Source organism: Rhinatrema bivittatum, chromosome 14 (genome assembly GCF_901001135.1).
Source record: "Rhinatrema bivittatum chromosome 14, aRhiBiv1.1, whole genome shotgun sequence".
Lineage (NCBI taxonomy): Eukaryota > Metazoa > Chordata > Amphibia > Gymnophiona > Rhinatrematidae > Rhinatrema > Rhinatrema bivittatum.
Genome location: NC_042628.1, coordinates 51,404,242 through 51,431,671, shown reverse-complemented (window position 1 = coordinate 51,431,671; position 27,430 = coordinate 51,404,242). Strand labels below are relative to the sequence as shown.

General features: G+C 50.0%; 1 protein-coding gene across 1 annotated transcript in view; it reads left to right on the top strand.

Moving 5' to 3' along the window:
* The window catches only part of MEGF8 (multiple EGF like domains 8), a 295,542-nt gene that overhangs the window by 216,913 nt on the left and 51,199 nt on the right, over positions 1-27,430 (top strand). The window contains 2 exon segments of the mRNA XM_029577448.1: positions 1,388-1,553; positions 25,870-26,062. Of these exon segments, the coding sequence (XP_029433308.1) occupies positions 1,388-1,553; positions 25,870-26,062 (359 nt within the window).

The following is a 27,430-nucleotide window of genomic DNA, read 5'->3' as shown; positions in this document are numbered from 1 at the left end:
CCGGATGTCTCTTGGTTCTTGAGAAGTATTAAGCATAGTAGACCTCCAAGTTGAATGCCTGTACTGCCTTGGGATCTGAATCTATTTTATCTTTCTTGACAGGACTGCAGTTCTTTATTCTTAAGGCTGTGTTTGTAAGACTGCTTACACTGTAAACAGTCTTTCTTGTAGCTTTCTTATTTATTTATTTATTAAGCTTATATACCGCAAACCAAAATTTCTAAGTGGTTCAGCTCAGAGAGTGTCTGAGTTGTAGATGCTTTCTTGTAGAGAGCCTTTCTTATTGATCACAGATTCGTACAGTTCCCTCCTTCTTTCCAAAAGTTATCTCAGATTCAGACAGGATGACTCTGAAGACTAATCTTTCCTTCACCTTCTGGACATGAGGAGACACCTTTTGCGATATTGGAGTGTCTAAAAGCACTGCTCAATTTCTTTGTTCTGTATAGTGGAAGGGTGAGGCGGCCTCTCGGGCTGTGGTGGTGCTTTGGATTAAGGAGGTAAATCCAACAGTTTATGTGGATGCTGGCACTCCCTTGCCAAAGCAAGAGAGGGCTCAATGGGGAGGCCTCCTTTGCATTGGTGGTGTTGCGAGGAGCTGCAGCAGCATCCCACCCTGTGAGGGAATAGCTTGAGTACATCTCACTGGTCTGGCCGGATCTGATTGGACAAAGAGGAAGGTGAAATTCCTAATTATTTCCTTTCCTATAGTACAATCAGACCAGGCACGGGCCCTCGCTATGCTGCTGCTGTGTTTTGGAGTACATTTATAATTTGTGCCTCTCTGGTCACTTTGCTTGCACGTGGAAAGGTAGAATTGTAGGTAAGAGGAAGTATGTGTATACCTTGAATCAGGTAAGTGCTTATAATGTATTGCTAAGACTTCTCTTTCAATTCTCCTTCCTTGTCCTTCTGGAAGTCTACTGGTTTAAAAAAGAAAACAAAGGACTGTTTATAATCCACTTTTTGGTTATGGATGTTATTGAGCTTGTCCACAGTTAGCTTGTTACAGGAGGTGTATAAAGAATGACATTAGAGAGCCTGTTGATCTGTCTCCTTCTGCTGGTTGGCATGCATAATCCACTGGTCTGACCTGGTCTGACTGTATAAAAGGAAAGGAAGTTACTGTATCAGGTAAGCAGCAATTTCACCTTCTCAGGAGTGGGATTACTCGTCCTGAACCCAGCTTATCAGTGATTCAGCAGCAAAACATTGGTCTCATACCTAAACATGCCCCGGGTTAAACCCTCTTTTGTTATCAGCGTGAGTTGTGGAAAGGAAGAGTTAAGTCCTTTCTCTTTTCCCTGGAGTGTAGTGGGAGGTGCTGTATACAGGAAATTTCTAGTGAAGACTGCACTGAGTGCCCTTTATCTCTTCCCTCTCTTAGAGATGGGGCTGACCTGCAGCACCTTTGAAGATGAGTGGGCCTTCATGTCCTGTCCTCCTGAGAATGAGTGTCTGAACAACCACCACGACTGCAATGAGACCCAGAACTGCAGCGACATGCTGCAAGGTTATGAGTGTACCTGCAAGAAGGGCTACACCTTAGACAAGTGAGTGGAACTGTGTGTGCATAAGAACGGCTGCTTCCTGGACAAGTGAGTGTGACCTCAGGTGTGTGTGTAGGGAGAGAGACACTCTGGACACGTGCACGAGCCATTCTGAGAGTATGAGCAAAAATAATTAACGAAGAAGCTGGTTCCCTGTACGTACCAGGATCAGTCCAGGACACCTGGGTTGTGACTCCGCACCAGTAGATGGAGACAGACTAAAACTTGTGGGCGGAGCCATATATGCCCCTGTGCCAGTCACAGCCCCTCAGTCTTACTCTGTCTCCAGTAGATGGTGCAGGTGCGGTCACAGCTCCTTCCTGCCCTGGTTCTGGTATTCCTTCAGGGTTGGTTATATTTTTCTTGATTTTATGCCAGTTTAGGATAAGGCGTTTTATTTGGGTTCTTTTACTAAATTGTCCCTGACGTCCCGTCCGCCCTGCCTCCCAGGGGGGTTGAGAGGTCCTGAGGGGACTACCCTCCCCCGGTTGAGGCCGCTGCTAGGGTCGAGGACCAGGCTATTCCAAGTAGCAGCGTCAGGGGTGACACCGGGGAGCCCGGTTTCTCACCCCTGCTGGATTAGGGCTCCAGGACCTTGGTCAGCGACAGGCCTTTTTTGTGTAAAAAAAAAAAAAAAAAAAAGTGTTTTTTTATTGTGAGCCGGCTCTCTTGTTTCTTTGCGTCGCCGCTCTCGGGGGGGGGGGCGCCGCTGACAGGGGGGAGGCCATTCGCACTAATTTTATTTTGCTTACCTGCCGTTGCTCCCCGTCTTCGCGCCGTTTTCGCCGGCATGCCTCGCGGTTCGATTTGCCGGGCCTGCGGCTCGGCGCGCGCGCGTCTCTCACGCGACGGCCTTTGCGCGGCCTGCATCCCGGGCGATGAGGGGTCGTCCGGGGCGACTCGGGGGGCTTGGTCGCGACCCGCGCGAGCGCCGCTGAGCGGGGGGGGCGCGATAGAGAAGCCCCAGGAGCTTTTCCCGCTCAGGGCGGGTGCGGCGGCCATTTTGGCCACGGGCCGCGAAATGGGGCGGGAAACGGCAGGGCCTGCAGCCCTGCCCCCGCGTTTTCTCCTCAGCGAATTGCGACGGAGAGGGGTCCCTCGGGGGACCCGGGGTCCCCGGGGAGTCCCGCTGAAGTTTCTTCCGGTTCCGGTTCGTTTTCAGAGGACTTTGCGCTCTTGCTGCGCAAAGTCCTGAAATATAAGAAGAGCAAGCGCGGCCGGAGGGAATCCCGCAAGGCTCCACGGCTGAAGAAGTCCAAGAGGCCATCGGGGGTTGCGGAGGTGCCCCCGAGCGCTTCGAAGGCAAAACGGCCTCCGCGTGGCGTCCCACAGGAGGCAGACTCAGATTCCTCCACTGGTTCGAACACTGATTCCACTGAAGAGCCCCAACAGGGGGCCGATGAGGTGGCAGCGGACGGATCCGCTCCGTCCGGCGCAGGAAAAGGATCACAGGCAGTGGAGGGAGACGATCCCAAGGTGGTCCGGCTCTTCCGCAGGGAGGAACTGCCGCCCCTAATTCCAGCCATTCTCCAAGAGCGGGGAATAGAGGCCCCTCCGGTAGTGGTTCGGCAGGAGGCGAACATGGATCCGGTCCTGATAGGCCTCACGGGCCCGGCAGTTGCTTTTCCGTTTCATTGTTCTTCACGGACATCCTGTTTCGCGAATGGGACACTCCAGAATTGGGTCTGAAGGTCAGCAAAGCCATGGACAAGCTTCACCCGCTCCCGGAGGATGCGCTGGACCGTCTCAAACTGCCCAAGGTGGATTCAGCGGTTTCTGCGGTAACGAAGAGATCCACCATCCCAGTCATGGGAGCGACAGCCCTCAGGGATCTTCAGGACAGGAAGCTGGAAGTTCAGCTTAAGAATATTTTCGAGGTCTCCGCGCTCGGAGTACGAGCCGCCATCTGCACGACTTTCGCGATGCGAGCTAGCTTGCGCTGGGCTCAGGTTCTTCAAGCCAATGCGGATTTTTCTGCAGGTGAGGCAGCGCAGGCGGATAAGTTGGAAGCGGCGATAGCTTATGGCGCAGTTGCGCTCCACGATCTGCAGCGCACCTCGGCGAGATCTATGGTGGCTGCTGTTTCGGCGCGTCGCCTCCTGTGGCTACGCATCTGGGCGGCGGACGGCTTTTCCAAGGCTCACCTCGGGGCGCTACCATTCAAAGGTAAGTTGCTGTTTGGCAAGGAATTAGACGATTTAATGATGTCCCTGGGGGAAAACAGGGTTTTCAGGCTGCCCGAGGCTAGATCCAGGTCTTTTTCCTCCCGTACCCCGCAGTGGCAACAGCATTCCTTTCGGGTGAAGCGCTTCGGACGGCAAGGCGGACCCCTGGCGATCACAGGGGCCAAGTCTTCACAATGAAAGGTGGTCGGCCCATCTCCCGCCGCAGCCCCAGCACTCCGTTCCCAACGTCGGGGCGCGGTTGATGTCTTTTTTCGAGAGATGGGCCGGTGTAACGTCGGGCCTGTGGGTCCTCAACGTGATAAGACACGGCTACGCGTTAGATTTTGCTCGCACTCCAGGGGACAAGTTCCTCGTCTCGCCCTGCAAGACCCCCGAGAAGAAGGTGGCGGTGCTAGACACCATCCGACGCTTGGAAGGCTTAGGGGCTATTTCCCCCGTCCCGGTCAGCCAACACGGCAAGGGCCGTTATTCCATCTACTTCATCGTCCCAAAGAAAGACGGCACGTCCAGACCAATTCTGGATCTCAAAGGGGTAAACCGATGCCTTCTCGTTCCTCACTTCAAACTGGAGACGATTCGCTCCGTCATAGCCGCGGTTCTGTCCGGCGAGTTCCTGGCCTCCCTGGATCTCACGGAGGCGTATCTTCACATAGGCATTCAGCCATCGTTCCAGCGCTTCCTCAGGTTCTGCATTCTGGGACGGCATTACCAGTTTCGTGTGCTCCCGTTTGGGCTCGCGACGGCCCCCCGTACATTCACAAAGGTGATGGTGGTGGTGGCAGCGCAGTTGCGCTGGGAAGGTCTCCTGGTCCATCCTTATCTGGACGATTGGTTGATTCGGGCGAAGTCCGAGGATCAGTGTCGGATGGCGGTGGCCAGGGTCCTCCATCTTCTGCATTCCCTAGGATGGGTGGTCAACTTCAAAAAGAGTCATCTGGCCCCCACGCAGACCTTGGAATATCTGGGAGCGGTGTTCGACACGAAACAGGGCAAGGTGTTCCTGTCGCACAACCGGGTATGCAAACTGCAATCTCAAGTGAGGCGCTTATTGTCTCTCCGCCAACCGCGGGTCTGCGACTACCTTACGGTCCTAGGGTCTATGGCTTCAACGCTAGCACTGGTGCCCTGGGCGTTCGCTCATCTGCGACCATTACAGTCGTCCTTACTGTCCCGCTGGAAGCCGGTCTCGGAGGAGAGGACCAGCCTGCTCTGGTGGCGGGATCCCAGTCATCTGTCTTCTGGAGTCTCCCTTCTAGTGCCCGATTGGATAGTGGTTACCACGGATGCAAGCCTCTCCGGTTGGGGAGCGGTCTGCCTAGGGAGCTCGGTCCAAGGCCTATGGTCAGTGTCACAAGCCCAGTGGTCTATCAATCGCCCGGAGACCAGAGCGGTCCGTCTGGCCCTGCAAGCTTTTCTGCCGTTGCTGCGGGGAAGGGCAGTCCGAGTGTTGTCGGACAATGCGACCACCGTGGCATACTTCAACCGCCAGGGCGGGACAAGGAGCCCCCAGGTAGCGGAGGAGGCTCAGCGCTTGATGGCCTGGTCGGAGCTGCATCTCAGCAACATAGCAGCGTCTCACATTGCGGGAGTCAACAACGTGCAGGCGGATTTTCTCAGCCGTCAGCGCCTAGATCCCGGAGAGTGGGAGCTGGGGGACGCAGCGTTCCTGCTCATTTGCGAAACGTGGGGTGTGCCCCACATGGATCTGATGGCCACGTGGCACAACGCGAAGGCCCCGCGATTTTACAGTCGACGTCGAGAACGGGGGGCAGAAGGCGTCGACGCGTTGGTGCTTCCCTGGCCGACGGATGTGCTGCTTTACGTGTTTTCCCCCGTGGCCGATGATCGGCAAGATTCTACGGCGCATAGAGTTGCACCCGGCCAATGTGATCTTGGTGGCACCGGAGTGGCCGCGCCGGCCGTGGTTTGCGGACCTCGTCCAGCTGGCGGTAGCGGCTCCCCTTCGGCTCCAAGGAATGGCGGGCCTACTCCGTCAGGGCCCTGTCTGTTTGGAGGATGCGGATCGCTTCTGTCTCGCGGCATGGCTTTGAGAGGACGCGGCTGGAGAGAAAAGGTTTCTCAGATGCGGTGGTGGCTACGTTGCTGCGTTCCCGGAAACAGTCGACGTCTCTGGCTTATGTCCGAGTCTGGGTGGTCTTTGAGGAATGGTGCGTGCAGCGTGGGGTGGACCCCATTTCGGCGTCGGTCTCCGACATTCTGGCGTTCCTCCAGGCAGGTCTGGCCAAAGGTCTGGCGTGCAGTTCTCTACGTGTCCAAGTAGCGGCGCTTGGTTGTTTACGAGGTAAGGTCCGTGGTACGTCCCTGGCGCTTCATCCGGATATTTCTCGTTTCCTTCGGGGTGCTAAGCACCTTCGCCCTCCATTGCGTCTCCCTTGTCCGGCTTGGAACCTCAATTGGATTCTCTCCGCTCTCTGCACGGCGCCGTTTGAGCCCTTGAAACGCGCAACTCTTAAGGATCTCACTTTAAAAAAAAAACGGCGTTCTTGGTAGCGATTGCCTCGGCACGGCGTGTTTCCGAGTTACAGGCCCTGTCCTGTAGGGAACCTTTCTTGCGTTGTTCGGATTCCGGAGTTTCTTTGCGGACGGTTCCCTCCTTTCTTCCGAAAGTTGTGTCGTTTTTTCACGTGAATCAATCGGTGGAGTTGCCCGCTTTCGCGGGAAGGGAGTCCTCCGATCCAGAAGAAAGGGATTTACGGAAGCTTGACGTGCGGAGATCCCTCCTTCGATATCTGGAGGTCACTAATCCGTTTCGGGTCACAGATCATCTGTTTGTCCTGTTCTCTGGTCCAAAGAAAGGGGCCGCAGCGTCACGCACAACGATCGCCCGTTGGCTCAAAGAGGACATTGGGTCGACGTACTTGGTACGGGGGAAAACCACTTCCTGCGGGCCTTAGGGCTCACTCGACTCGTCCTCAAGCGGCGTCTTGGGCGGCAGCTTCGCAGGTGTCGCCTCAAGAGATTTGCAGGGCGGCTACCTGGAAGTCATTACATACCTTTATCAGGCATTACCGGTTGGATGTCCGGGCTACCAATTCCGGAGGGTTTGGAGAGAGGGTACTCCGAGCGGGACTCTCTGCTTCCCACCCTCGTTAGGTTTGCTCTGGTACATCCCAGGTGTCCTGGACTGATCCTGGTACGTACAGGGAAAGGAAAATTAGTTTCTTACCTGATAATTTTCGTTCCTGTAGTACCAAGGATCAGTCCAGGATCCCGCCCGCAGTGCTGCGCTGAAGTAATGGAGAGTCCGCTCTTGTTCTGAATTATTCTGTTCCGCTTGTTTAGCTCTCTCGGTTGGAGAGTCCGTTTCCAGGAGGGGGTTTCTTTCCACGTTCTATTAGCGGTTTATAGATAGTTTAGTTCTCTGGTTGTGTTCTACTTTGACATTACGTATGACTGAGGGGCTGTGACTGGCACAGGGGCATATATGGCTCCGCCCACAAGTTTTAGTCTGTCTCCATCTACTGGTGCGGAGTCACAACCCAGGTGTCCTGGACTGATCCTTGGTACTACAGGAACGAAAATTATCAGGTAAGAAACTAATTTTCCTTTAAGCAGTAAGACTCAGAGAGATGGCTAATGCAGGTCCTCTTTGGTGAAGGGAATGTGACCAGTAGGGTGCCACAGAGGTTGTTGCTGGGTCCAGCACTCTTCATTGATTTATAAGTGACAATGTGGAAAGGCCAGAAGGGAAAGAGCACCTGTGTGTAGATGGGATGAAAATCTGCAGTCCCAGGGGGATGGATGAGGTGGAAGGATGGTCAATTGCATTTCTTTAGATTGAAAAGCAAATGTTTGCATTTCGGGGTACAGAAATCCAAAGGCAACTTATTGGGGCAATTTTCAAACTGTCCACCTTGGAACGAAGAGCACTTGTACGTTTTACCTACGGGAATAGTTTGGCATTTATTTTTTTTTATTTTTTTTTTTTACTGTTGGTGACCCTAAATTTTACCTCTGTATGGGGTCTATGGTGAGACTCCACCTTGAGAATATGCCCAGTTCTGGAATCTACATCTAAAAAAGTGCATTGAAGAGGTGGAGAGGATTCAGAGGAGGGCTACCAAAATAGTGGCTAGTCTGTGCACTATCCCTTAAATGAAAAGACGTAAGTGACTAAAGATGCATTCTTTAGAAGAGAGGTGGGAAAGGAGTGAGATGATAGAAATGTTCAATTTCTTATCATCCCCCAGATCAATCCAGATGAATGGGTTTTTCTCCCTTACCAGCAGATGGAGACAGAGAAGAAAAGCTTTACTGTACTGATGCTACATAACACAATGCTCAGTATTCTCTATCTACGGCAGATGGTAGAGGTGCAAAACCTGAAATCATGTTAGAAGATTAAATATCTCCCAGGGGTGTGAGATCCAGGTTCAGAATCATCCCCCTGATAAACACGGGCAAGCAGGGGGTTGTGGCTTCTGGATAGTTTTTGCCTGATCCATGTGGAGAAATTTGATAGCCAGTGGTCTGGCTCCCTCATTTCCTGCCCTTCTCTCTCCCTTTGACTTCCTTCCCCCTTTGACTTCCTTCCCTGTTGTGACAAGATGTTCATTAAATAGTTGGCTTCTGTTTTTTTAACTCCTTTATTATGGTGAGTACTGTGTCTTTAAAAGAATTAAAAAAAAAATGCTGAAACGGCCGTCAGTCTCCACAGCGTTCTGCATGTCTCAGTGACTGCATCACAGCACAAAGTTTTGCTTTTGGGGGGGGGGGGGGGGGGGAAGCGAGATTAAGAAGGCAGACTTGTGCTGTGGGGCGGCTCGGGTATATTCCTGCTCGCGTCTGTGTTGTAGTGAGTGCAGGGGACATCTGCGAAGAGCCTCAGCAGTGCAGGAAGCCCTAGGTGTACGGCACCTGCAGAATGCAGGAGGAGATGTGCTGCTTGTGGGGACCATGAGGCTTGACTAACTTCTGCCGGGCTGTGTGCTAGGGATGCTGTGCAACATGGGAGTTGCAGCCATTTTTGGCTCCTGTTTCTGTGCTGCAGGGGAGGGAGCTGTTTCAGTTCCGACATTGTCTCTTGTGGTGGAGGCTTCAGAAGGGGTTTTTGATTCTCTAGGAGGAGATACTGAGCCGGAAGAACCATTTTCAACAGAGTTTATGCTGTTGAGGCACAAAGCTTTTTTGACTAAAAGAAGTGGGGAGAGAGGACACCCCTGTCTTGTTCCCCTTTCCAGTCGCAAAGGGTTTCGAATATCCTCCATTCACTTTTATACATGCACTTGGATTGGTGTAAAGTTTCTTAATCCATGTCAGAAAGTTTCCTCCCAAGCCCATCTTCTTTAATACTGAAAATAAGTAATCCCAGTGGACAAGGTCAAATACCTTTTCCGCATCTATCGTAAGCAGTACCATTGGCAGCTGGTTGTTCTGTGCATGCCAAATTAAATCTAACACTCTCCGTACATTATCTGCTGCTAATCTGCCCGGGACAAACCCAGTCTGATCTGGGTGTATCAATGTATTTGCTATACTACTCAGTCGAGTAGCCAATATTTTTGTCAATAGCTTTAGGTCTAAATTTATTAAAGATATGGGTCTATAGGATCCACACTGGGTAACTTCCCTGCCTGGTTTTGCTAAGATAGTGACTCCTACCCTATTTGCATCTTCTGCTATCCGGCCGTCCCCCAGATTATTAAAGGCTGCTGTCAGTGGACGTGCAATTATTGTACTCAGGTTCCTTATAGAAGCTAGCCGAGAAACCATCTATGCCTGGGGATTTCACTACTTTTAAGTTTTTGATGGCTTTGAGCACTTCCTCTTCTGCTATTGGCTTATTTAGGTACAACTGTTGTGCGCTTTCTGCATAAGGCAATTGTATATCCCCCAAATAGGAGTCGATTACTTCTTGGGATATGTCTGCCCTTTTGGAATAGAGTTGTTGATAGAACTGAATAAATCTCTTACAGATATTCTCATTGTCAGATAGTATCTCTCCTTTATCTGACCTTCCTAAAAAGGCTGTGCCTTGTTCGGAAATTGCCACTATGAAGAGGAAATCTTTTTCAGGCCAATATCACCACGCTTCTTGGAACTTTTACCTACTGGGAAAAGTCTTCCAACTCCCTTTGGGCTTGTCCCAAGCCCCTCCATGATGGGATCTTCCCCTTCATGCCACAGCCTCTTTAACATCTAGCTCCTTCAGGATCTGAGAAATCTTAGTATGCAACTCATCTTTGTGAAAAAGATGGCCCACTTTAGGATCACTGCCTTCCACAACTAGGATTTCCCCTTCTGCTAAGGGGTTCATATCCCTGCCCTTGTCCTCTGGGACGTCTGACAAGGGATCCTCTCCCCTATCCTCCTTTGAAGCTGCAGAATCTGGATCTGGATCTAGATCAGGCCTCTGCAACCTCCTTTTGCTTAAATAAGTCAGTCATCTAAATAAGGATGCGCTAGAACACTTTTTCTGCGCAAAGCTGCAGATACCACCACCATCATCTTGGTAAACATGCAAGGTGCTACTGTGAGACTGACTTATTCAAGCCAAATCTTGAGAAGACTGCAAACAGTCAGTGTATTGGATATTGTGGAGGTTGTAGACTCTGGGTTGGATCATGAATTTAGCAAAAAGCAAATTGGTACCATCATAGAGGTTGGAGTACCTGGGGCATATTTTGAGACCAATGTAGGCAAGATGTTTCTTACTGTGGACAGAATGGTCAAATTGCAGGATAAAATTTGGTAATTGTTGTGCCTCAGGCTATTTCCTGGGAATCCCCCCACCCTGCTCCCACCTGCAACCTCCCACCCTCTCCCAATGAGACATAAATGGCCCAGTAGGGCCATTTATGTCTCATTGGGAGAGGGGGATGGGAATCTGGTCACAGGACCACATAGCATTTTTTTTTTCGCTTTATAATGCCACTTTACTGTTAGCAATCACTCTCCCTGGGGGGCGGAGTTAGCAATCTGTTAGCGATCCGCCCACCTGGAGGGCGGAGTTAGCAAACTGTTAGTGATTTACCCGCCAGGAGGGCGGAGTTAGCAATCTGTTGTAATCTGACTCCTGTAGAAGAGAGGGGTTAGCAATCTGTTATGGCTTACCCCACCAGGAAGCGGAATTATCAATCTGATAGAGTGTCTGCTAGGAGTTAACAGTCTGTTCCCTGTACGTACCAGGATCAGTCCAGGACACCTGGGTTGTGACTCCGCACCAGTAGATGGAGACAGAGCAAGACCTGTCGGACTCAGTCATATATGACAATGTGCCAGTCACAGCCCCTCAGTCTTACTCTGTCTCCAGTAGATGGTGCAGGTGCAGTCACAGCCCCTGCTGGCCCTGAGTGTTTGTTGTCAGTCAGGGTTCAGTCCTTTGAGTTTTGGTTAAGTTTTTTTCTGTTTCAAATTTGGTTTTTGTTTTGGTTGCTGAGAGAAGTCCCGTCCGCTCTGCCTCCCAGGGGGGTTGGGAGGTTCTGAGGGGACCATCCCCCCCTGGTCGAGGCCGCTGCCAGGGTCGAGGACCCGGCTGTGCGAGTGGCAGCGCCGGGGGTGACACCGGGGAGCCCGGTTCACTCACCCCCACTGGAACAGGGCTCCAGGACCGAGGACAGCGGCAAGTGCTTTAAAAAAAAAAAAAAAAAAAAGGTTTCTGTTTTCTGCCGGCTCTCCGTTGCTTCGTGCCGCCGCTCGGGGTTTTCTCGGGGGGGGGGGGGGGGGCGCCTCTTGCCGGAGGGTACAAATCGTTTAAAAAAAAACCAAAAAAAACATTTTGTTTTGTATTGCTTTGTTTTTCCTCGCGATCGGGGCCATGCTGCGGGGGTCGAGTTGCCGAGCCTGCGGCTCGGCGTGCGTGCGTCTCTCGCGGGAGGGCCTTTGTGCGGCCTGCGTCCCGGGCGGTGAGGGTTCGTCCGGGGCATGTCGGGGGGGCCGATCCTGGGCCGCACGATCGCCGCCGCGTGGTAGTGCTTCCTCTGAAAGGCCCCAGGATCCCTTCCCACTTAGCGCGGGAGTGGCGGCCATTTTGAGCTCCGGCCACGAAATCGCGTGGGAAACGGCTGGGGATTCTGGCTTGCCTCCCGCGCTTTCCCCGCAGCCGGGACCTGCGGGGGGGGGGAGGGGACGCCCCGGGGGGAGATAGGTCCCCTGGGGATACTAGTGACGGCTCGTCGGGATCATGGTCGTTTTCGGCTGATTTTGCGCTTTTATTGCGCAAAGTGCTTAAATATAAGCACCGCAGACGCAGCCACGGGAAAGTTTCCGTGGGGGGAGCTCCGAAGGCCGCTCCACGAAAAAGGAAAGCCAGAGAAACCACGGGATCCTCCCAGGAGCCATCTCGAGGGGAGCGGCCTCCACGAGGCGCCCCGCAGGAATCGGACACCGAGTCTTCATCGGAGGTCGACACATTCCCCTGAGGAGCCTCCGAGGGGGGCCGAGGGGGCGGCAGCGGACGGTTCCGGCCAGCCCAGCACGGGCAAAGGTGTGCAGGCTGTTGAGGGGGATGACCCCAAGGTGGTCCGCCTGTTTCATAGGGAGGAACTGTCCCCACTAATTCCGTCCATTCTCCAGGAACTGGGAATAGAGGCCCCGCCGGTGGTTGCTCGACAAGAAGCAAACATGGGTCCGGTTCTATAGGGGCTCATGGGGCCCGCAGTTGCTTTTCCTTTTCACTTTTCGTCAACGGATATCTTATTCAGGGAATGGGATACTCCGGAGTTAGGACTGAAGGTTAGCAAGGCCATGGACAAGCTCTACCCGCTTCCGGAGGATGCGCTGGAACTTCTCCGGCTCCCGAAGGTGGATGCGGTGGTTTCAGCGGTGACGAAGAGGTCTACGATCCCGGTCACGGGAGCTACGGCTCTCAGGGACATAGAGGATAGGAAGCTGGAGGTGCAACTTAAAAAGATTTTTGAAGTGTCAGCCCTGGGGGTCCGGGCCGCCATCTGCACCAATTTCGCTATGCGAGCTAGCCTGCGCTGGGCCCAGGTCCTGCAGGCGAATGCTGACCTGTCAGCGGAGGAGGCATCACAGGCGGATCGATTGGAGGCGGCAATAACATATGGAGCAGATGCCCTCCACGATCTTCTGCATACGTCGGCTAGATCCATGGTGGCGGCCGTCTCGGCATGCCGCCTCCTGTGGCTGCGCAACTGGGCGGCGGATGGATCCTCCAAGGCCCACCTCGGGGCGCTGCCGTTTAAGGGAAAGTTGTTATTTGGCAAGGAGTTGGATGATTTAATGATTTCTCTGGGGGAGAACAGGGCTTTTAAGCTGCCCGAGGACAGATCCAGGTTGCGGTCCTCGTTTCCTGGCAGGTCCCGCTTTCGTGGTCCCAGGAAGTCACGTCCCCAAAGGTCTACCGGCCCCTCCTATAGGTCGTCTTCCTCCCGGCCCTCCCAGTGGCAGCAGTCCTTTCGTGGGAAACGTTTCGGTAGACAAGGGGGAACCCCGTCGGGTGCGGGGTCCAAAGCTTCGCAATGAGATGCGGTCGGCCCATCCCTCGCGGCAGCTCCAGACCGTTGTCCCAAACGTCGGGGCGCAGTTGACGTTGTTTTTCGAGGAATGGGCCAGCGTAACGTCGGACCAGTGGGTCCTCAACGTGATAAGACACGGCTACGCATTAGATTTTGCTTACACCCCATCAGACAAGTTTCTGGTGTCGCCCTGCAAGGCTCCCGAGAAGAGGGCGGCAGTGCTAGGAACCATCCGGTGCTTGGAAAGCTTGGGAGCTATTGCCCCCGTCCCGGCCGATCAGCAAGGCAAAGGCCGTTACTCCATTTACTTCATCGTTCCAAAGAAAGACGGCACGTCAAGACCAATTTTGGATCTGAAAGGGGTAAACCGATGCCTTCGCGTCCCTCACTTCAAAATGGAGACGATTCGATCGGTAATTACCTCGGTACGACCAGGCGAATTCCTGGCCTCCCTGGATCTCACGGAGGCGTACCTACACGTGGGCATTCAGCCATCGTTTCAACGGTTCCTCAGGTTCTGCATCCTGGGAAGGCATTACCAGTTCCGGGCGCTCCGTTTTGGTCTCGCAACGGCCCCTCGTACTTTCACGAAGGTGATGGTAGTGGTTGCGGTGCAACTCCGCCGGGAAGGATTCCTGGTTCACCCTTACTTGGACGATTGGTTGATTCGGGCAAAGTCCGAAAGTCAGTGTCGTCTGGCAGTGGCCAGGGTCCTGCAGCTCTTGCAGTCTCTAGGCTGGGTTGTCAACTTCAGCAAGAGTCAACTGGTGCCCACCCAGTCCTTGGAGTACCTTGGAGCCTTATTCGACACGAAACGGGGCAAGGTGTTCCTATCCCAGGAACGGGTGCGCAAACTGCAGTCTCAAGTGAGGCGGTTATTGTCTCTTCGACTTCCGCGAGTCTGCGATTATCTGATGGTTCTGGGTTCTATGGCGTCAACGCTCGCGTTGGTTCCCTGGGCGTTCGCCCATCTACGACCATTACAGTCGTCCTTACTATCCCGCTGGAAGCCGGTATCGGAAGAGTTCCATCTGCCGCTTCCACTCACGGTCCAGGCGAGGTCCAGCCTGGAATGGTGGCTGGATTCGAATCATCTGACCTGTGGAGTGTCCCTGCTAGTGCCCAACTGGACGGTGGTGACCACGGATGCCAGTCTCTCCGGCTGGGGAGCAGTTTGCCTAGGCAAGTCGGTACAAGGCCTATGGTCAGAGACTCAAGCGCAGTGGTCTATCAACCGGCTAGAGACCAGAGCGGCTCGCCTGGCACTGCAGTCCTTCCTGCTGCTGGTGAGGGGGAAAGCGGTCCGAGTGTTGTCGGACAACGCGACCACCGTAGCCTACATCAATCGTCAAGGCGGGACGAGAAGTCCGCTGGTCGCGGAGGAGGCGCAGCTCTTGATGGCCTGGTCAGAACAACATCTCAGCAACATCGCAGCGTCTCACATTGCCGGGGTCGACAACATCCAGGTGGATTTTCTCAGCCGTCATCACCTGGACCCCGGGGAGTGGGAGCTGGCGGACGAGGCGTTTCTCCTCATCTGTGAGAAGTGGGGGGTGCCTCACATGGATCTGATGGCCACGTGGCACAACGCGAAGGCCCCGTGATTTTACAGTCGAGAGAGAGGAGCCGAGGGCGTCGACACGTTGGTGCTGCCTTGGCTGACGGATGTGTTGCTGTACGTGTTTCCCCCGTGGCCGATGATAGGCAAGATTCTTCGGCGCATAGAGTTGCACCCGTCCACCGTGATTCTGGTGGCACCAGAGTGGCCGCGGCGTCCGATGTTTGCAGACCTCATTCAGTTGTCGGTGGATACTCCCCTTCGGCTTCAGGGATTTGCGTGGCTCCTCCGCCAGGGCCCCGTCTGTTTGGAGGATGCGGATCACTTTTGTCTCGCGGCATGGCTTTTGAGAGGAATCGGTTGAAGAGAAAAGGTTACTCAGACGCGGTGGTAGCCACGCTGTTGAGGTCCAGGAAGCAGTCTACGTCCCTGGCGTATGTCAGAGTCTGGGTGATTTTTGAGGAATGGTGCGTGAAGCGGGGATTAGATCCTACTTCTGCCTCTGTTCCCGATATCCTGGCGTTTCTCCAGGCCGGTCTTGCCAAAGGGCTAGCGTGCAGTTCCCTACGAGTCCAGGTGGTGGCGCTTGGTTGTTTGCGAGGTAAGGTTCGGGGATCCTCTCTGGCTCTACACCTGGATATCTCCCGTTTTCTTCGGGGGGCAAAGCATCTCCGTCCTCCATTGCGTCATCCTTGCCTGTCCTGGAACCTCAATTGGGTTCTCTCCTCCTTATGCTCGGCGCCGTTTGAGCCTTTGAAGCGCTAGACTATTAAAGATCTCACGCTAAAGACCGTATTCCTGGTGGCGATTTCCTTGGCACGACGTGTTTCGGAGTTGCAGGCCCTGTCCTGTAGGGAGCAGTTCTTGCGCATTTCCGACTCGGGAGTTTCCTTGCGGACAGTTCCTTCCTTTCTGCCTAAAGTTGTGTCGGCATTTCATTTAAACCAAACAGTTGAGCTGCCCGCTTTCGCTGTCGGGGAGTCTTCTGACCCTAAAAAGAGGGAATTAAGGAAGCTTGATGTGCGGAGGTCCCTCGCTATCTAGAGGTCACTAATCTGTTTCGGGTGACAGATCATCTGTTTGTTCTATTCTCTGGTCCAAAGAAAGGTGCCGCAGCGTCCCGCACGACGATTGCCCGTTGGCTAAAAGAGGCCATTGGTTCGGCGTACCTCGTGCGGGGAAAACCGGTTCCCGTGGGCCTCGGGGCTCACTCGACACGGTCTCACACGGCGTCTTGGGTGGAATCTTCGCAGGTGTCGCCTCAAGAGATTTGCAGGGCGGCTACCTGGAAGTCATTACATACCTTCATTAGACATTACCGGTTGGATGTTCAGGCTGCTGAGGCCGGGGGTTTTGGAGAGAGGGTACTCCGAGCGGGACTCTCTGCTTCCCACCCTCGGTAAGTTGGCTCTGGTACATCCCAGGTGTCATGGACTGATCCTGGTACGTACAGGGAAAGGAAAATTAGTTTCTTACCTGATAATTTTCTTTCCTGTAGTACCAAGGATCAGTTCAGGATCCCGCCCGCATTGCTGTGCTGAAGTAATGGAGAGTCCGCTCATTGTTTGTTTACCTAACCTGATTGATTGTTTCGCTCTCCCGGTTGGGGAGTTCTGTTCCAGAGGGGGTTTTGATTCGTTCCCCGTTCAAGTAAGGTTTTCCTAGCTAGTTTTTCCTGGTTGGGGTTTTTTCTACTTTGACATTGCGTAAGACTGAGGGGCTGTGACTGGCACATTGTCATATATGACTGAGTCCGACAGATCTTGCTCTGTCTCCATCTACTGGTGTGGAGTCACAACCCAGGTGTCCTGGACTGATTCTTGGTACTACAGGAACGAAAATTATCAGGTAAGAAACTAATTTTCCTTTATAGGTTAGGGCTGCTGCGTAGCAGTCTGTAATAGAAGGTGCTATGGAGTTGCTCCCCAGAGAGGAGAGGTCAGCAACCATCTAAGATCTGTTCTTCCAGAGAGGAGGAAATAGTATCTGTTATGAATCTCCGCACAGAGTGGCAACCTGATATACGAGAGTCTCCCTGAAGGGAGGTGTAGGCCCTCTGTATGGTTCCTGCTAAGAAGTAGCAAATGGTTATGATACAGTTCCTGAGGAAGACGATGTTAGCAACAGTTGAGGGTAGACTGCAAGGTAGCAGTTTGTTGTACTAAGCTCTTGACGTGTGCGAGATGAGCACTCTAATGTAGAATGGTGAATCCTTGGGTCGATGGCAGATGACAGCGCCCTCAAGAGGATATCAAGAGAGGGACCACCGGCTAGGCTGGAGTATGGAGACAAACACAGATAGTTCTTTATTAGACAGGAAGTAGAACCACCAGAGGTGGCAGTAGTGAGCTGATGTGCCCGGCAGGGCTGAAGTCCCTCAGATCCTAGAACTGCAATCTCTGGGTTAGCTGAGCTGTAGAGAAAGACTCATAGATAGTGAATAGACAGGGTATGCTGGATACACAACCAGAGTAGATGATACACTCACATAGATATTAATAAAGCTCAGTAGCTGGAGAGAGTTAGGCCCTCGAGGAGCGAGTACCTGGTTCCAGGAACAGCTCTGAGAGAGCAATGGTAACTCACAGTTAATTATCTCTGTAATGGTTTCTAGGCAGACTGTAATAAGAACTCACAATCGGGTTTCCCCCGGTGGGCCGGTCTAGCTGGTCACGTGGTCTCGACTGCGTGGCTAATCGTCTCTTGCAGCCTCTTGCGACCATGTGGCTGATCGTCTCTTGTACCCAGCCAGCCCCCGCCGGAGAAATTAAAATCGAGGCCGGCGGAGGCCGAAGAAAAGAAGATGGGCCGACGCCTCCCAGACAGCCCCTGCGGGAGACCAAGCCCGCGAGGGCCGAAAAAATGAAAATGGGCGCCGCCTAGCCAGCCCCCGCTGGAGACCAAGCGGCGGGGGCCGAAGAAATAAAAATCGTGGCCAGTGGAGGCTGAAGAAAAGAAGATGGGCCGTCCCGGCGCCTCCCAGACAGCCCCTGCGGGAGACCAAGTCTGCGAGTGCCGAAAAAATGAAGATGGGCGCCGCCCAGGCAGCCCCCACTGGAGACCAAGCGGCGGGGGCCGAAGAAATAAAAATCGTGGCCGGTGGGGGCGAAAAAATGAAGATGGGCGCCGACGGGGGCCAAAGAAGTGAACACCGGTGCTGCTAGCCGCCGCTGGAGACCAGCTGTTCAGCTGGGGGCCTTAGATCGGCAGAGTGCTTCTGTGTGTGTTTGCGTGAGAAAGGAATGGTGCTTCTGTGTGTGTGTGTGTGTGTGAGAAAGGAATGGTGCTTCTGTGTGTGTTTGTGTAAGAAAGGAATGGTGCTTCTCTGTGTGTGTGTGTGTGTGTGTGTGTGTGTGTGTGTGTGAGTGAGAGAAAGGAATGGTGCTTGTGTGTGTGTGTGTGAGAGAGAAAGGAATGGTGCTTGTGTGTGAGAAAGGAATGGTGCTTGTGTGTGTGTGTGTGAGAAAAGAATGGTGCTTGTGTGTGTGTGTGAAAGGAATGGTGCTTCTGTGTGTGTGTGTGTGTGTGAGAGAGAAAGGAATGGTGCTTGTATATGTGTGAGAAAGGAATGGTGCTTGTGTGTGTGTGTGTGTGTGAGAAAGGAATGGTGGTGCTTGTGTGTGTGTGTGTGAGAGAAAGGAATGGTGCTTGTGTGTGTGTGTGTGTGAGAAAGGAATGGTGTGTGTGTGTGAGAAAGGAATGGTGCTTTGTGTGTGTGTATGTGTGTGTGAGAAAGGAATGGTGCTTCTGTATGTGTTTGTGTGTGTGTGTGAGAAAGGAATGGTGTGTGTGTGTGTGTGTGTGTGAGAAAGGAATGGTGCTTCTGTGTGTGTTTGTGTGTGTGTGAGAAAGGAAGGGTGCTTCTGAGTGTGTGGTGTATATGTGAGTCAGGGAGTGTGCTTGTGTGAGTCGCGTGTGTGCGAGAGAGAGATGGAGCATGTTTTTGGCTGGCTTGTGGCTGTGCAAGAGAGGGCATGTGTGTGATTGAGCCTGTATGTAATTGAGATAGAACATGTGTGTGAGAGCTTGTGTGTAAGTGAAATAGAGAGAGCATGTGTGTGATTGAAATCCTGTGTGTAAGTAAGGGGAGCGAGAGCATTGTGTGATTGAGAGAGACTGGCCAGAGAGGCAATGTGTGTATGTGTGAGACTGATCAGGGAGATGACTAGTGGTATGTGTGTGCTTGTGTATGTGAGAGAGAGAGATACTGGTTGGGGAGATGATTGGTGTGTGAGAGACAGAAACTGGTCTTGAAGGTGTGACTGGTGTGTGTGTGTGAGAGAGAGAGAGAGAGAGAGAAGAGACTGGTTGTGGTCCCTAAGGAAGAGGACCATGAGGACAGCTTCAACAGCTACAGCTGTTTCTGGTGTGGCCTGCAAGGGAAAGAGGTAGGAGAACTGCTGGAGAGGGTAAGTAAAAGTGGCTTTTTAAGTTCATTTTTCTTGACTGACTACCATTTTAATTATTGGGTAGTATGGGATGTGTCTGCTCTTTGAAATATTTTATTGGTGTTTGGTAAAGGTTTCAAAATTTGCTTGAGTCTTTAATTATTGGATATGCTATTCATCAGCTGTTTTGAAATTATTTTATTAGTATGATTTTATAATTATGATTCATGATTTATATATCTTGATTTTATTGATTGCTTCATGAAGAATGGTGACATTTTTGTTTTTCCATTGTTGCACTATATAGAGTCTGGCATGATACATTTTACAGTGTAGTTTTTGTCTGCGCATTTCTATTTATACTTTATGTGGCTTTATTCTGTATTTGGTGAGGGTTTGTGTTCTGCATGCAAAGACTGAGATGAAGCATTCTTTTAGCATGTGGTTTCTCTGTAGGGATCTGTAGTAGCTTAGCCTGTTCTGTTTTCCTGATAGGAGATGTATTGATATTTTAGATTCTGGTGTAATATTTGTGGTATTCTTTTTCATAGGTGGGGTTATTATTCTTTGAGTTTTGACAAATACTGTGTTGATAAGGGAGGACCATGCCGAAATATAGGGGTGTGTACATATATATGGAAATTATATATATAAATTATATTGTATATGTAATTGGGTCCCCATGGGCCAGTATGGAGAAAAATCCCCCAGGCCACTATTTTCCCTCAATCTGCCCCTGTCCATACCTGCGATAGCATCTTAGACAGAAGAGAGTCTTCAGAGTTCTAGGAACATGGGCCCTCGAGGAGCAAGTACCGGTTCCTATATGCAACTGGAAAGGAGACTCACAATGTTCACGTCTGCGATCGCTTCCAGGCAGTAGGGAGTCTTCTGAGCGTTCAGGGACGTAGGCCCTCGAGGAGCGAGTACCGGATCCCATCTTAGCAATCTGAAAACAAGAGGAGAGAGCGGGGCCCCCGAGGAGCGGGTACCCCTGGTAAGTTTGAAGAGGCAGAGCAGTGGAGAATGAAGCGGGTCGGAATGATCCCCGCAATCAATCCCTTGCTAACTCGATTTGTAAGCGTAAGCAAAGACTTTTTATGTAGGAAGTAGATGACATCACTATGGGGGGACGCCCCCGAGGTTCGCGCCCTTGCTGGTATAGACTTCGGAGCGCGCGCCCTACGTCATCAGGAACATAGCGGATCCACAGCGTCAGGCCAGCCCAGAGACTCTGGGAAGAAAAGGTGAAGAGAAGCCGTGGTAGTATCTGTCCATCAGACCCGAAGGGAGTCGCCTCAGAGGTAGAGAGGGTGGAGCGAGGGCAAGAACAGGCACAAACGCAACATTTACCCAGGTATCTCTGAAGATATCCGGTTAAGTGGTGGGTTATGAGGAGAGATTGAAGAATCTAAATATGTACACCCTGGAGGAAAGGAGGAGCAGAGGTGATATGATACAGACTTTCAGATACTTGAAAGGTTTTAATGATCCAAAGACAACGACAAACCTTTTCCATAGGAAAAAAATCAGCAGAACCAGGGGTCACGATTTGAAGCTCCAGGGAGGAAGATTCAGAACCAATGTCAGGAAGTATTTCTTCACGGAGAGGGTGGTGGATGCCTGGAATGCCCTTCTGAAGGAAGTGGTGAAGACCAGAACTGTGAAGGACTTCAAAGGGGCATGGGATAAACACTGTGGATCCATAAAATCAAGAGGCCGTCAATAAAGAGTGGGTGGCTCGCCAGAATGACGGCTACTGCCTGGAGATAATACCCTTATTCAATAAACATAGATATGGTTACTGTGACTCCAACATCGCTCTAAGCTACAACAGCAAGAGGAAATGTGGAAAAAAGGATTCGCACTCACAAAGTGGGAAGTAGCTGGCTTGTTACGGCGGTTACTACCCCAAACCAAATAAGCCTGATACTTCACTTTCAATGCATATCCAGCATAGCTCTCTGCTTCAATGGCAGGGGAGAAGAAAAACTGATACTTCACGCATATCCAGCATAGCTCTCTGCTTCAACGGCAGGGGAGAAGAAAAACTGATACTTCACGCATATCCAGCATAGCTCTCTGCTTCAACGGCAGGGGAGAAGAAAAACTGATACTTCACGCATATCCAGCATAGCTCTCTGCTTCAACAGCAGGGGAGAAGAAAAAAGGATTCGCACTCACAAAGCGGGGAGTAGCTGGCTTGTTACGGCGGTTACTACCCCAAACCAAATAAGCCTGATACTTCACTTTCAATGCATATCCTGCTTCAACGGCAGGGGAGAAGAAAAACTGATACTACACGCATATCCAGCATAGCTCCCTGCTTCAACGGCAGGGGAGAAGAAAAACAACCAATAAGGGCTGAATAACACAGTCTGGGTAAAACAAATAAGCATGGGTGTAGCTTGCTTATTGCGGCGGTTACTTCCCCTACTACCCATAACTAATCAAGCTTGATATTTCACTTGGTTGCAGCTCCATCACTGCTCTCTACATTAATGGTGGGGGTGGAAGGGAAATAGAACCAAAGAGCTAAGAGAAACAGATAAGTATGAGAAAAAAAATGTGAAGCTTGCTGGGCAGACTGGATGGGCCGTTTGGTCTTCTTCTGCCGTCATTTCTATGTTTCTATATGTTTCTATATTCAGCCACATAAGGCCAGATAACTGTAAAACCTAACTGGTTGTATTAAAACATATCTGGGTTGGTTATAAAGTTATCTAGCGATATGTAGCTAGATACGTTTATGCTAGTAAATTCAGCGGGATGATTATCCCACTCACTTTAGCCGGATAACTTATTTGCTCGCTGGCTTTCTGAATATGGACCTCTAAGCGCTTTTCTGGTTTAGGTCGTTTCAGCAAGATGAGCATGTGAAATACAAGTCCTGTGGACCGTCAGTCCTCTTACTCAGTTCTTTCAAGAAACAGGTTGTCTTAGGGAATGGTTCCAGGTTTTATACTAATGATTAACTTGCCGTTTCATATTTAATCAGGAGATTGTATTGTCTACACTGGGCTAATATTCAGAAAACACTGAGCACCTAAACTTGGGCTCCTAAATTAGATGCCTAGTTTTGAAAATCAGTGCTAAGCTCTTAACTCTGTCTCCCCAGCCTAATTGTGCTCCTGTAGCCACCCATTTTTTAGATGCCTAAATTTAGGACCCTTATGAAACTAGAATCCTAAATTTAGGGAGTTATCCTTAATACATTTTCTAGAGGGTCATTTTAGGAGCCCAACTCCAAAACTAGGTGTCTAAACCCCATTGTGTCCAGAATACCAAACTGAGAAAGACAAAAGGCTGCAAAGTGGAGATGTGAAGAGTATTAAAGTTTGTGAATGGGCAGAACATAATGATTTTAGAAAGTTAGTAAGAGATTTGCTTTTTTAATTTGGGGAAACAGAAGGTAACCGATGTGTAATCAACGATAGGAATGTGGATAAGGAACTGTATATCTGTGACCCATTAAGCAGAGAAAATATCTATTCTAGACGTAGTTAAAGCTCATTTGACAAGGGCAGGATCTGTATCGTTATCTGAGAGTGGGAGCTTCAGTGGTTGACATCTATAAGGTGGTAACATGGACTCCTCCACATATGTTCTCTGGGAGTTACAGAATAGATAAGTGGTCTTCTGTGGAGAAGAGTCTGTAAAGTACTGCTGTGGTGGATCTCTGTCAGTCCAGACTAACTGTGAATGTAACAAAAGAGGAATTTTAGTCAGTTGTTTGTTAATGCCACATCAGTCCAGACTGAACCTGATCAGTGATCTCATTTCCTCTAAAACTGTTGCAGTTCAATAGAGTGAACATAAGACATGTCATATTGGGTTAAACCAAGGGTCCATCAAGCCCAGCATCCTGTTTCCAGTAATGGCCAATCCAAGACACAAGTACCTGGCAAGTACCCAAATATTAAATAGATCCTAAGCTACTGTTCCTTATTGATTAATAGAAAATTATGAGCTTCTCATCTAGGAACTTATTCAAACTTTTTTTAAACCCAGTTACACTAACTGCCATAACCACATCCTCTGGCAATGAATTCCAGCGCTTAATAATGCGCTGAGTGAAAAAGAATTTTCTCTGATTTGTTTTAAATGAGCTACTTGCTAACTTCATGGAGTACCCCCCTAGTCTTTCTACTATCCGAAAGAGTAAATAACCGATTCACATCTACCCATTCTAGACCTCTCATGATTTTAAACACCTCTATCATATCCCCCCTCAGTCGTCTCTTCTCCAAGTCCTAACCTCTTTAGTCTTTCCTCATAGGGGAGTTGTTCCATTCCCCTTATCATTTTGGTAGCCCTTCTCTGTACCTTCTCCATCGCAATTATATCTTTTTTGAGATGCGGCGACCAGAATTGTACACAGTATTCAAGGTGCGGTCTCACCATGGAGCGATACAGAGGCATTATGACATTTTCCGTTTTATTAACCATTCCCTTCCTAATAATTCCCAACATTCTGTTTGCTTTTTTGACTGCCGCAGCACACTGAACCGACAATTTCAATGTGTTATCCACTATGACGCCTAGATCTTTTTCCTGGGTGGTAACTCCTAATATGGAACCTAAAATCATGTAACTATAGCATGGGGTATTTTTCCCTATATTAGTCCTGGGGAAATTCTGCGCTACTGCGGAGCACAGAATCCCCCGCCCCCGTGCAGAATTGCCAAATTCTGTGGAGAAAATGGCAGAGGAGACCCTGCATGCCGTAAACGGAGTGTGCGAAGATGAAGGCCCCCATGTGCCGTGAACAGAGTGTGCTCCGATTGCGGCAAAGATGGAGGCCCCGGTGAGAGTGAATATGTGTGTGTTAGATGAGAGGGAGAGGGGTGTGAGAAAGGGGAGGGGAGGATGAGAGAGATAGCAGGGGGGTGAGCAGGAAGTTGTGAGAGCATGGGAGGTGAGAGCGGGGGGGGGGGGGATGCTTGAGTGTGGGGGTCAGAGAGAGGGAGCCTTTATGAGGAGATTGTGAAGGAGAGATTGGGAGCTCGTGTGTATGAAAAAGGGATCGTGTGTTTATGAGGGTGCTGGCCTGTGTGAAGGGATTGTGTATGTGTTAGACAGAGCCTGTGTGAAGGGGTGCGTGAGAGAGAGACATAGGTAGCCTGTGTGAGGATGTATGTGTGAGAGAGAAAGGGAGCTTGTGTGGGTGGGTATGCAAGAGAGAGGGACCCTGTATGAAGGGATGTGTTTGTGCGAAAGAGTGAGGGAGCCTGTATGAGGAGAGAGGGAGCATGTGTTTGAGAGAGGGAGGGACAGAGGGAGCCTGTGTGAGGGGCAGTACTGAGAACGGGGTCAAACTCTGGGACTGGCGATAGAGTGGAGGGGAGAGATACTGGCAGGTTGGAGGAGTTGAGGCCTGAGAGGGCAAAGTGGCCAGGGGAGTAAGGAGAGCGAGTGGAAGGAAACTCTTACAGTGAATTTCTAGGGAAATTCTGCTCAAAATATTTAAAATTCTGCATCTCTAAGAAATAACTTTTTTCTGTATTAATTTAAAATGTAATTACTTAAAGACTGTCATGTAAATTGTGTTATTTTTGACCAATCTAAAGTTTTGTTTTTGTGCTCAGAATTTTAAATTGTTTTGCACAGAATTCCCCCAGGTGTACTATATGCATCACCTTGGTCTTCTCCATGTTAAATTTCATCTGCCATTTGAACGCCCAATCTTCCAGTCTCACAAGTTCCTCCTGCAGTTTATCACAATCCACTTGAGATTTAACTACCCTGCATAATTTTATGTAATCCACAAATTTGATCACCTCACTCGCCGTACCCCTTTCCAGATCATTTATAAATATATTAAAAAGCACCGGTCCAAGTACAGATCCCTGAGGCACTCCACTGTTTACCTTTTTCCCCACTGTGAAACAGACCATTTAATCCTACTCTCTGTTTCCTGTCTTTTAACCAGTTTGTAATCCACGAAAGGACATCGCCTCCTATCCCATGATTTTTTAGTTTTCTTAGAAGCCTCTCATGCGGGACTTTGTCAGACACCTTCTGAAAATCCAAATACACCACATTTACCAGTTTGTAGGTTCATTGTCCAAGTTGCTGTAATCTTATAGGTGGAAGGTGGTAAGATCTGTATTTAGGATAGCAAAATGGAATTTGAATTGTCATCTTCTTTTGAGTTTGTGCCTAGTTGTCGATCTTACTTCTGTGAAATTGTAGACCTAGAAGGAGATCTGAGGGGCAGAGGAGGTGGAATAGGAGGCAAAACTTTGATGACAGCTTTGAGTGATATTGAAGGTATTGTGCTGGCTGAAAGAACAATGCTGTCTGTCTATACTGCTGTGGAGTTAACAGAAAAGGAGATTGTTCTATAGAATCAAAATTACTCTCTCATGAAGCTGGAGGGAGAAGGCTGAAAAGAAATCTGAAAAAATTATTTTTCCACTGAGAGGGTAGAGGACATTTGGAACAGACTTCCACTGGAAATGGTAGGCATGGAAACAGTGATATTCTTCAAATGTGCTAGGGGCAGATACAAAAAGCTTTGAGGCAGGGTAAGGGGAGGAGGATCAGCAGGCAGAAACAAATTTGCAAACTGGGTGGAACAGTTGGGTCCTTATGTGCTGACACATTCGACGTTTTGTGTTTCTGAGTGCAACCTGATTTTGTCTGGGTAGTGAACACGCACCCTTAACAAGTGAGTGTGTGACAGGGATACATCTCGAGTGTGCACATTGTGACTCTTGCTGTATGTTCCCCCTTATTTCGCAGTGCGACGGGGCTGTGCCGGCCAGTGTGTGACCAAGGCTGCGTGAATGGAACCTGCATAGAGCCAGACCGGTGCCAGTGCCACTTTGGATACGTGGGGCAGAACTGCTCGGTGGAGTGTCAGTGCAATAAGCATAGTAACTGTGCTGGACTGGGAGCCCAGGACCAGTGCCTCGAGTGCTTCAATAACACCATGGTAACTAGCAGCAGACAGGACAGTAAGAAGAGCAATTCTCTCTCGCTGGTTCTTGTTTGTTTATTTTTTAGCTCGTGCCTTTTCATTAGTAGCTCAAGGTGCGAGGAACATTCAGGCACTGTTGGTATTTCCCTATTCCCAGAGGGCTTGCAAACTAAGGGGCTCATTTACAAAACTGTGATATTTTTCCAGAGGAAAACAATTACTACAGGAGTCACAAAGCCATGATAATTGGCCTGGCTGCTTCATGACTCCTGTAGTATTTTTCCTGGCGGTAAATGTCCCCACCGAGCACATGATGGTGGTCCCAGGTCTATGGGAGCCAACATTACTTAAAGGGGGCTGCTTGGCCCTGCATTAACCCCGCCCCCCATGGAAATAATTAAAAATGCCCAAGGTGGTCTGCATAGGTCATCTGACCCTGCTGCCCCCCATGGAAGTCAGCCATAGTTAAAAAAAAAACTATATATATTATTTATAATATATATTATATATATATTATTTTATATATATATATATATATAATATATATATAATATATATATATTTATATAATATATATTATATATATATTATTTATAATAATTTTATTTTGTCGTTCGCTGCTTTATCTATAAGTTCATACGAAGTTAGCCCTGTTATCTGTACCCTCTTGTTTGATGTAATTTCCAACTTTGGTTCTATGTAAACCGACGTGATATGTACTAGTACAGGAACATCGGTATATAAAAGCCTTAAATAAATAAATAAAATATATTTTTTGTAATTGTATTTATTTTATTTGAAATATTTTTTAGCTTGCACCCTCCAAGGTTCGGGGCAGCATACGTGAAAACATACGTAAAAGTTAGACATAAATACAATAAAAGACTTCATTCATATGCCTACATGTGTGTAAGAGAGAGATAAACTATGTCTCTTTGGAGTGAAGGATCTGCCTGAGAGAGATATCAGAGCTCTTTGGGGGTAAATTCCAGGGCTATTGATTGTTAAGATCCTTGAAAGTGAGGTTAAACAGGGACGGTCACTTTCAAAGCAGCGACGTAGCTATTTTATAACTTGCACACATACTGTACACGTGCACATGTTATAAAGTAGCCTGGCCGTGTGCACATGTGCACGAAATTTTAAGTGGGTGCGTGAAAATGCCGCATCTACCGCAAAAATCGGAAGAATTTAAAAGGAGCATGCGTGAGGCTATTCCCAGTTTTACCAGTTCAGTCCCAGTTCGCCCAGTTAAGAGAGAGGTCCTTCAAACCCCCCCCCCCCCCCCGAGTTTAATAGCCTTCACTCCCCCCCAGTTATCCGCGACCCTTAAAACCCTGCAGATCTTTATTTTATAACTTACACAGCATCCATAGAAGAAAT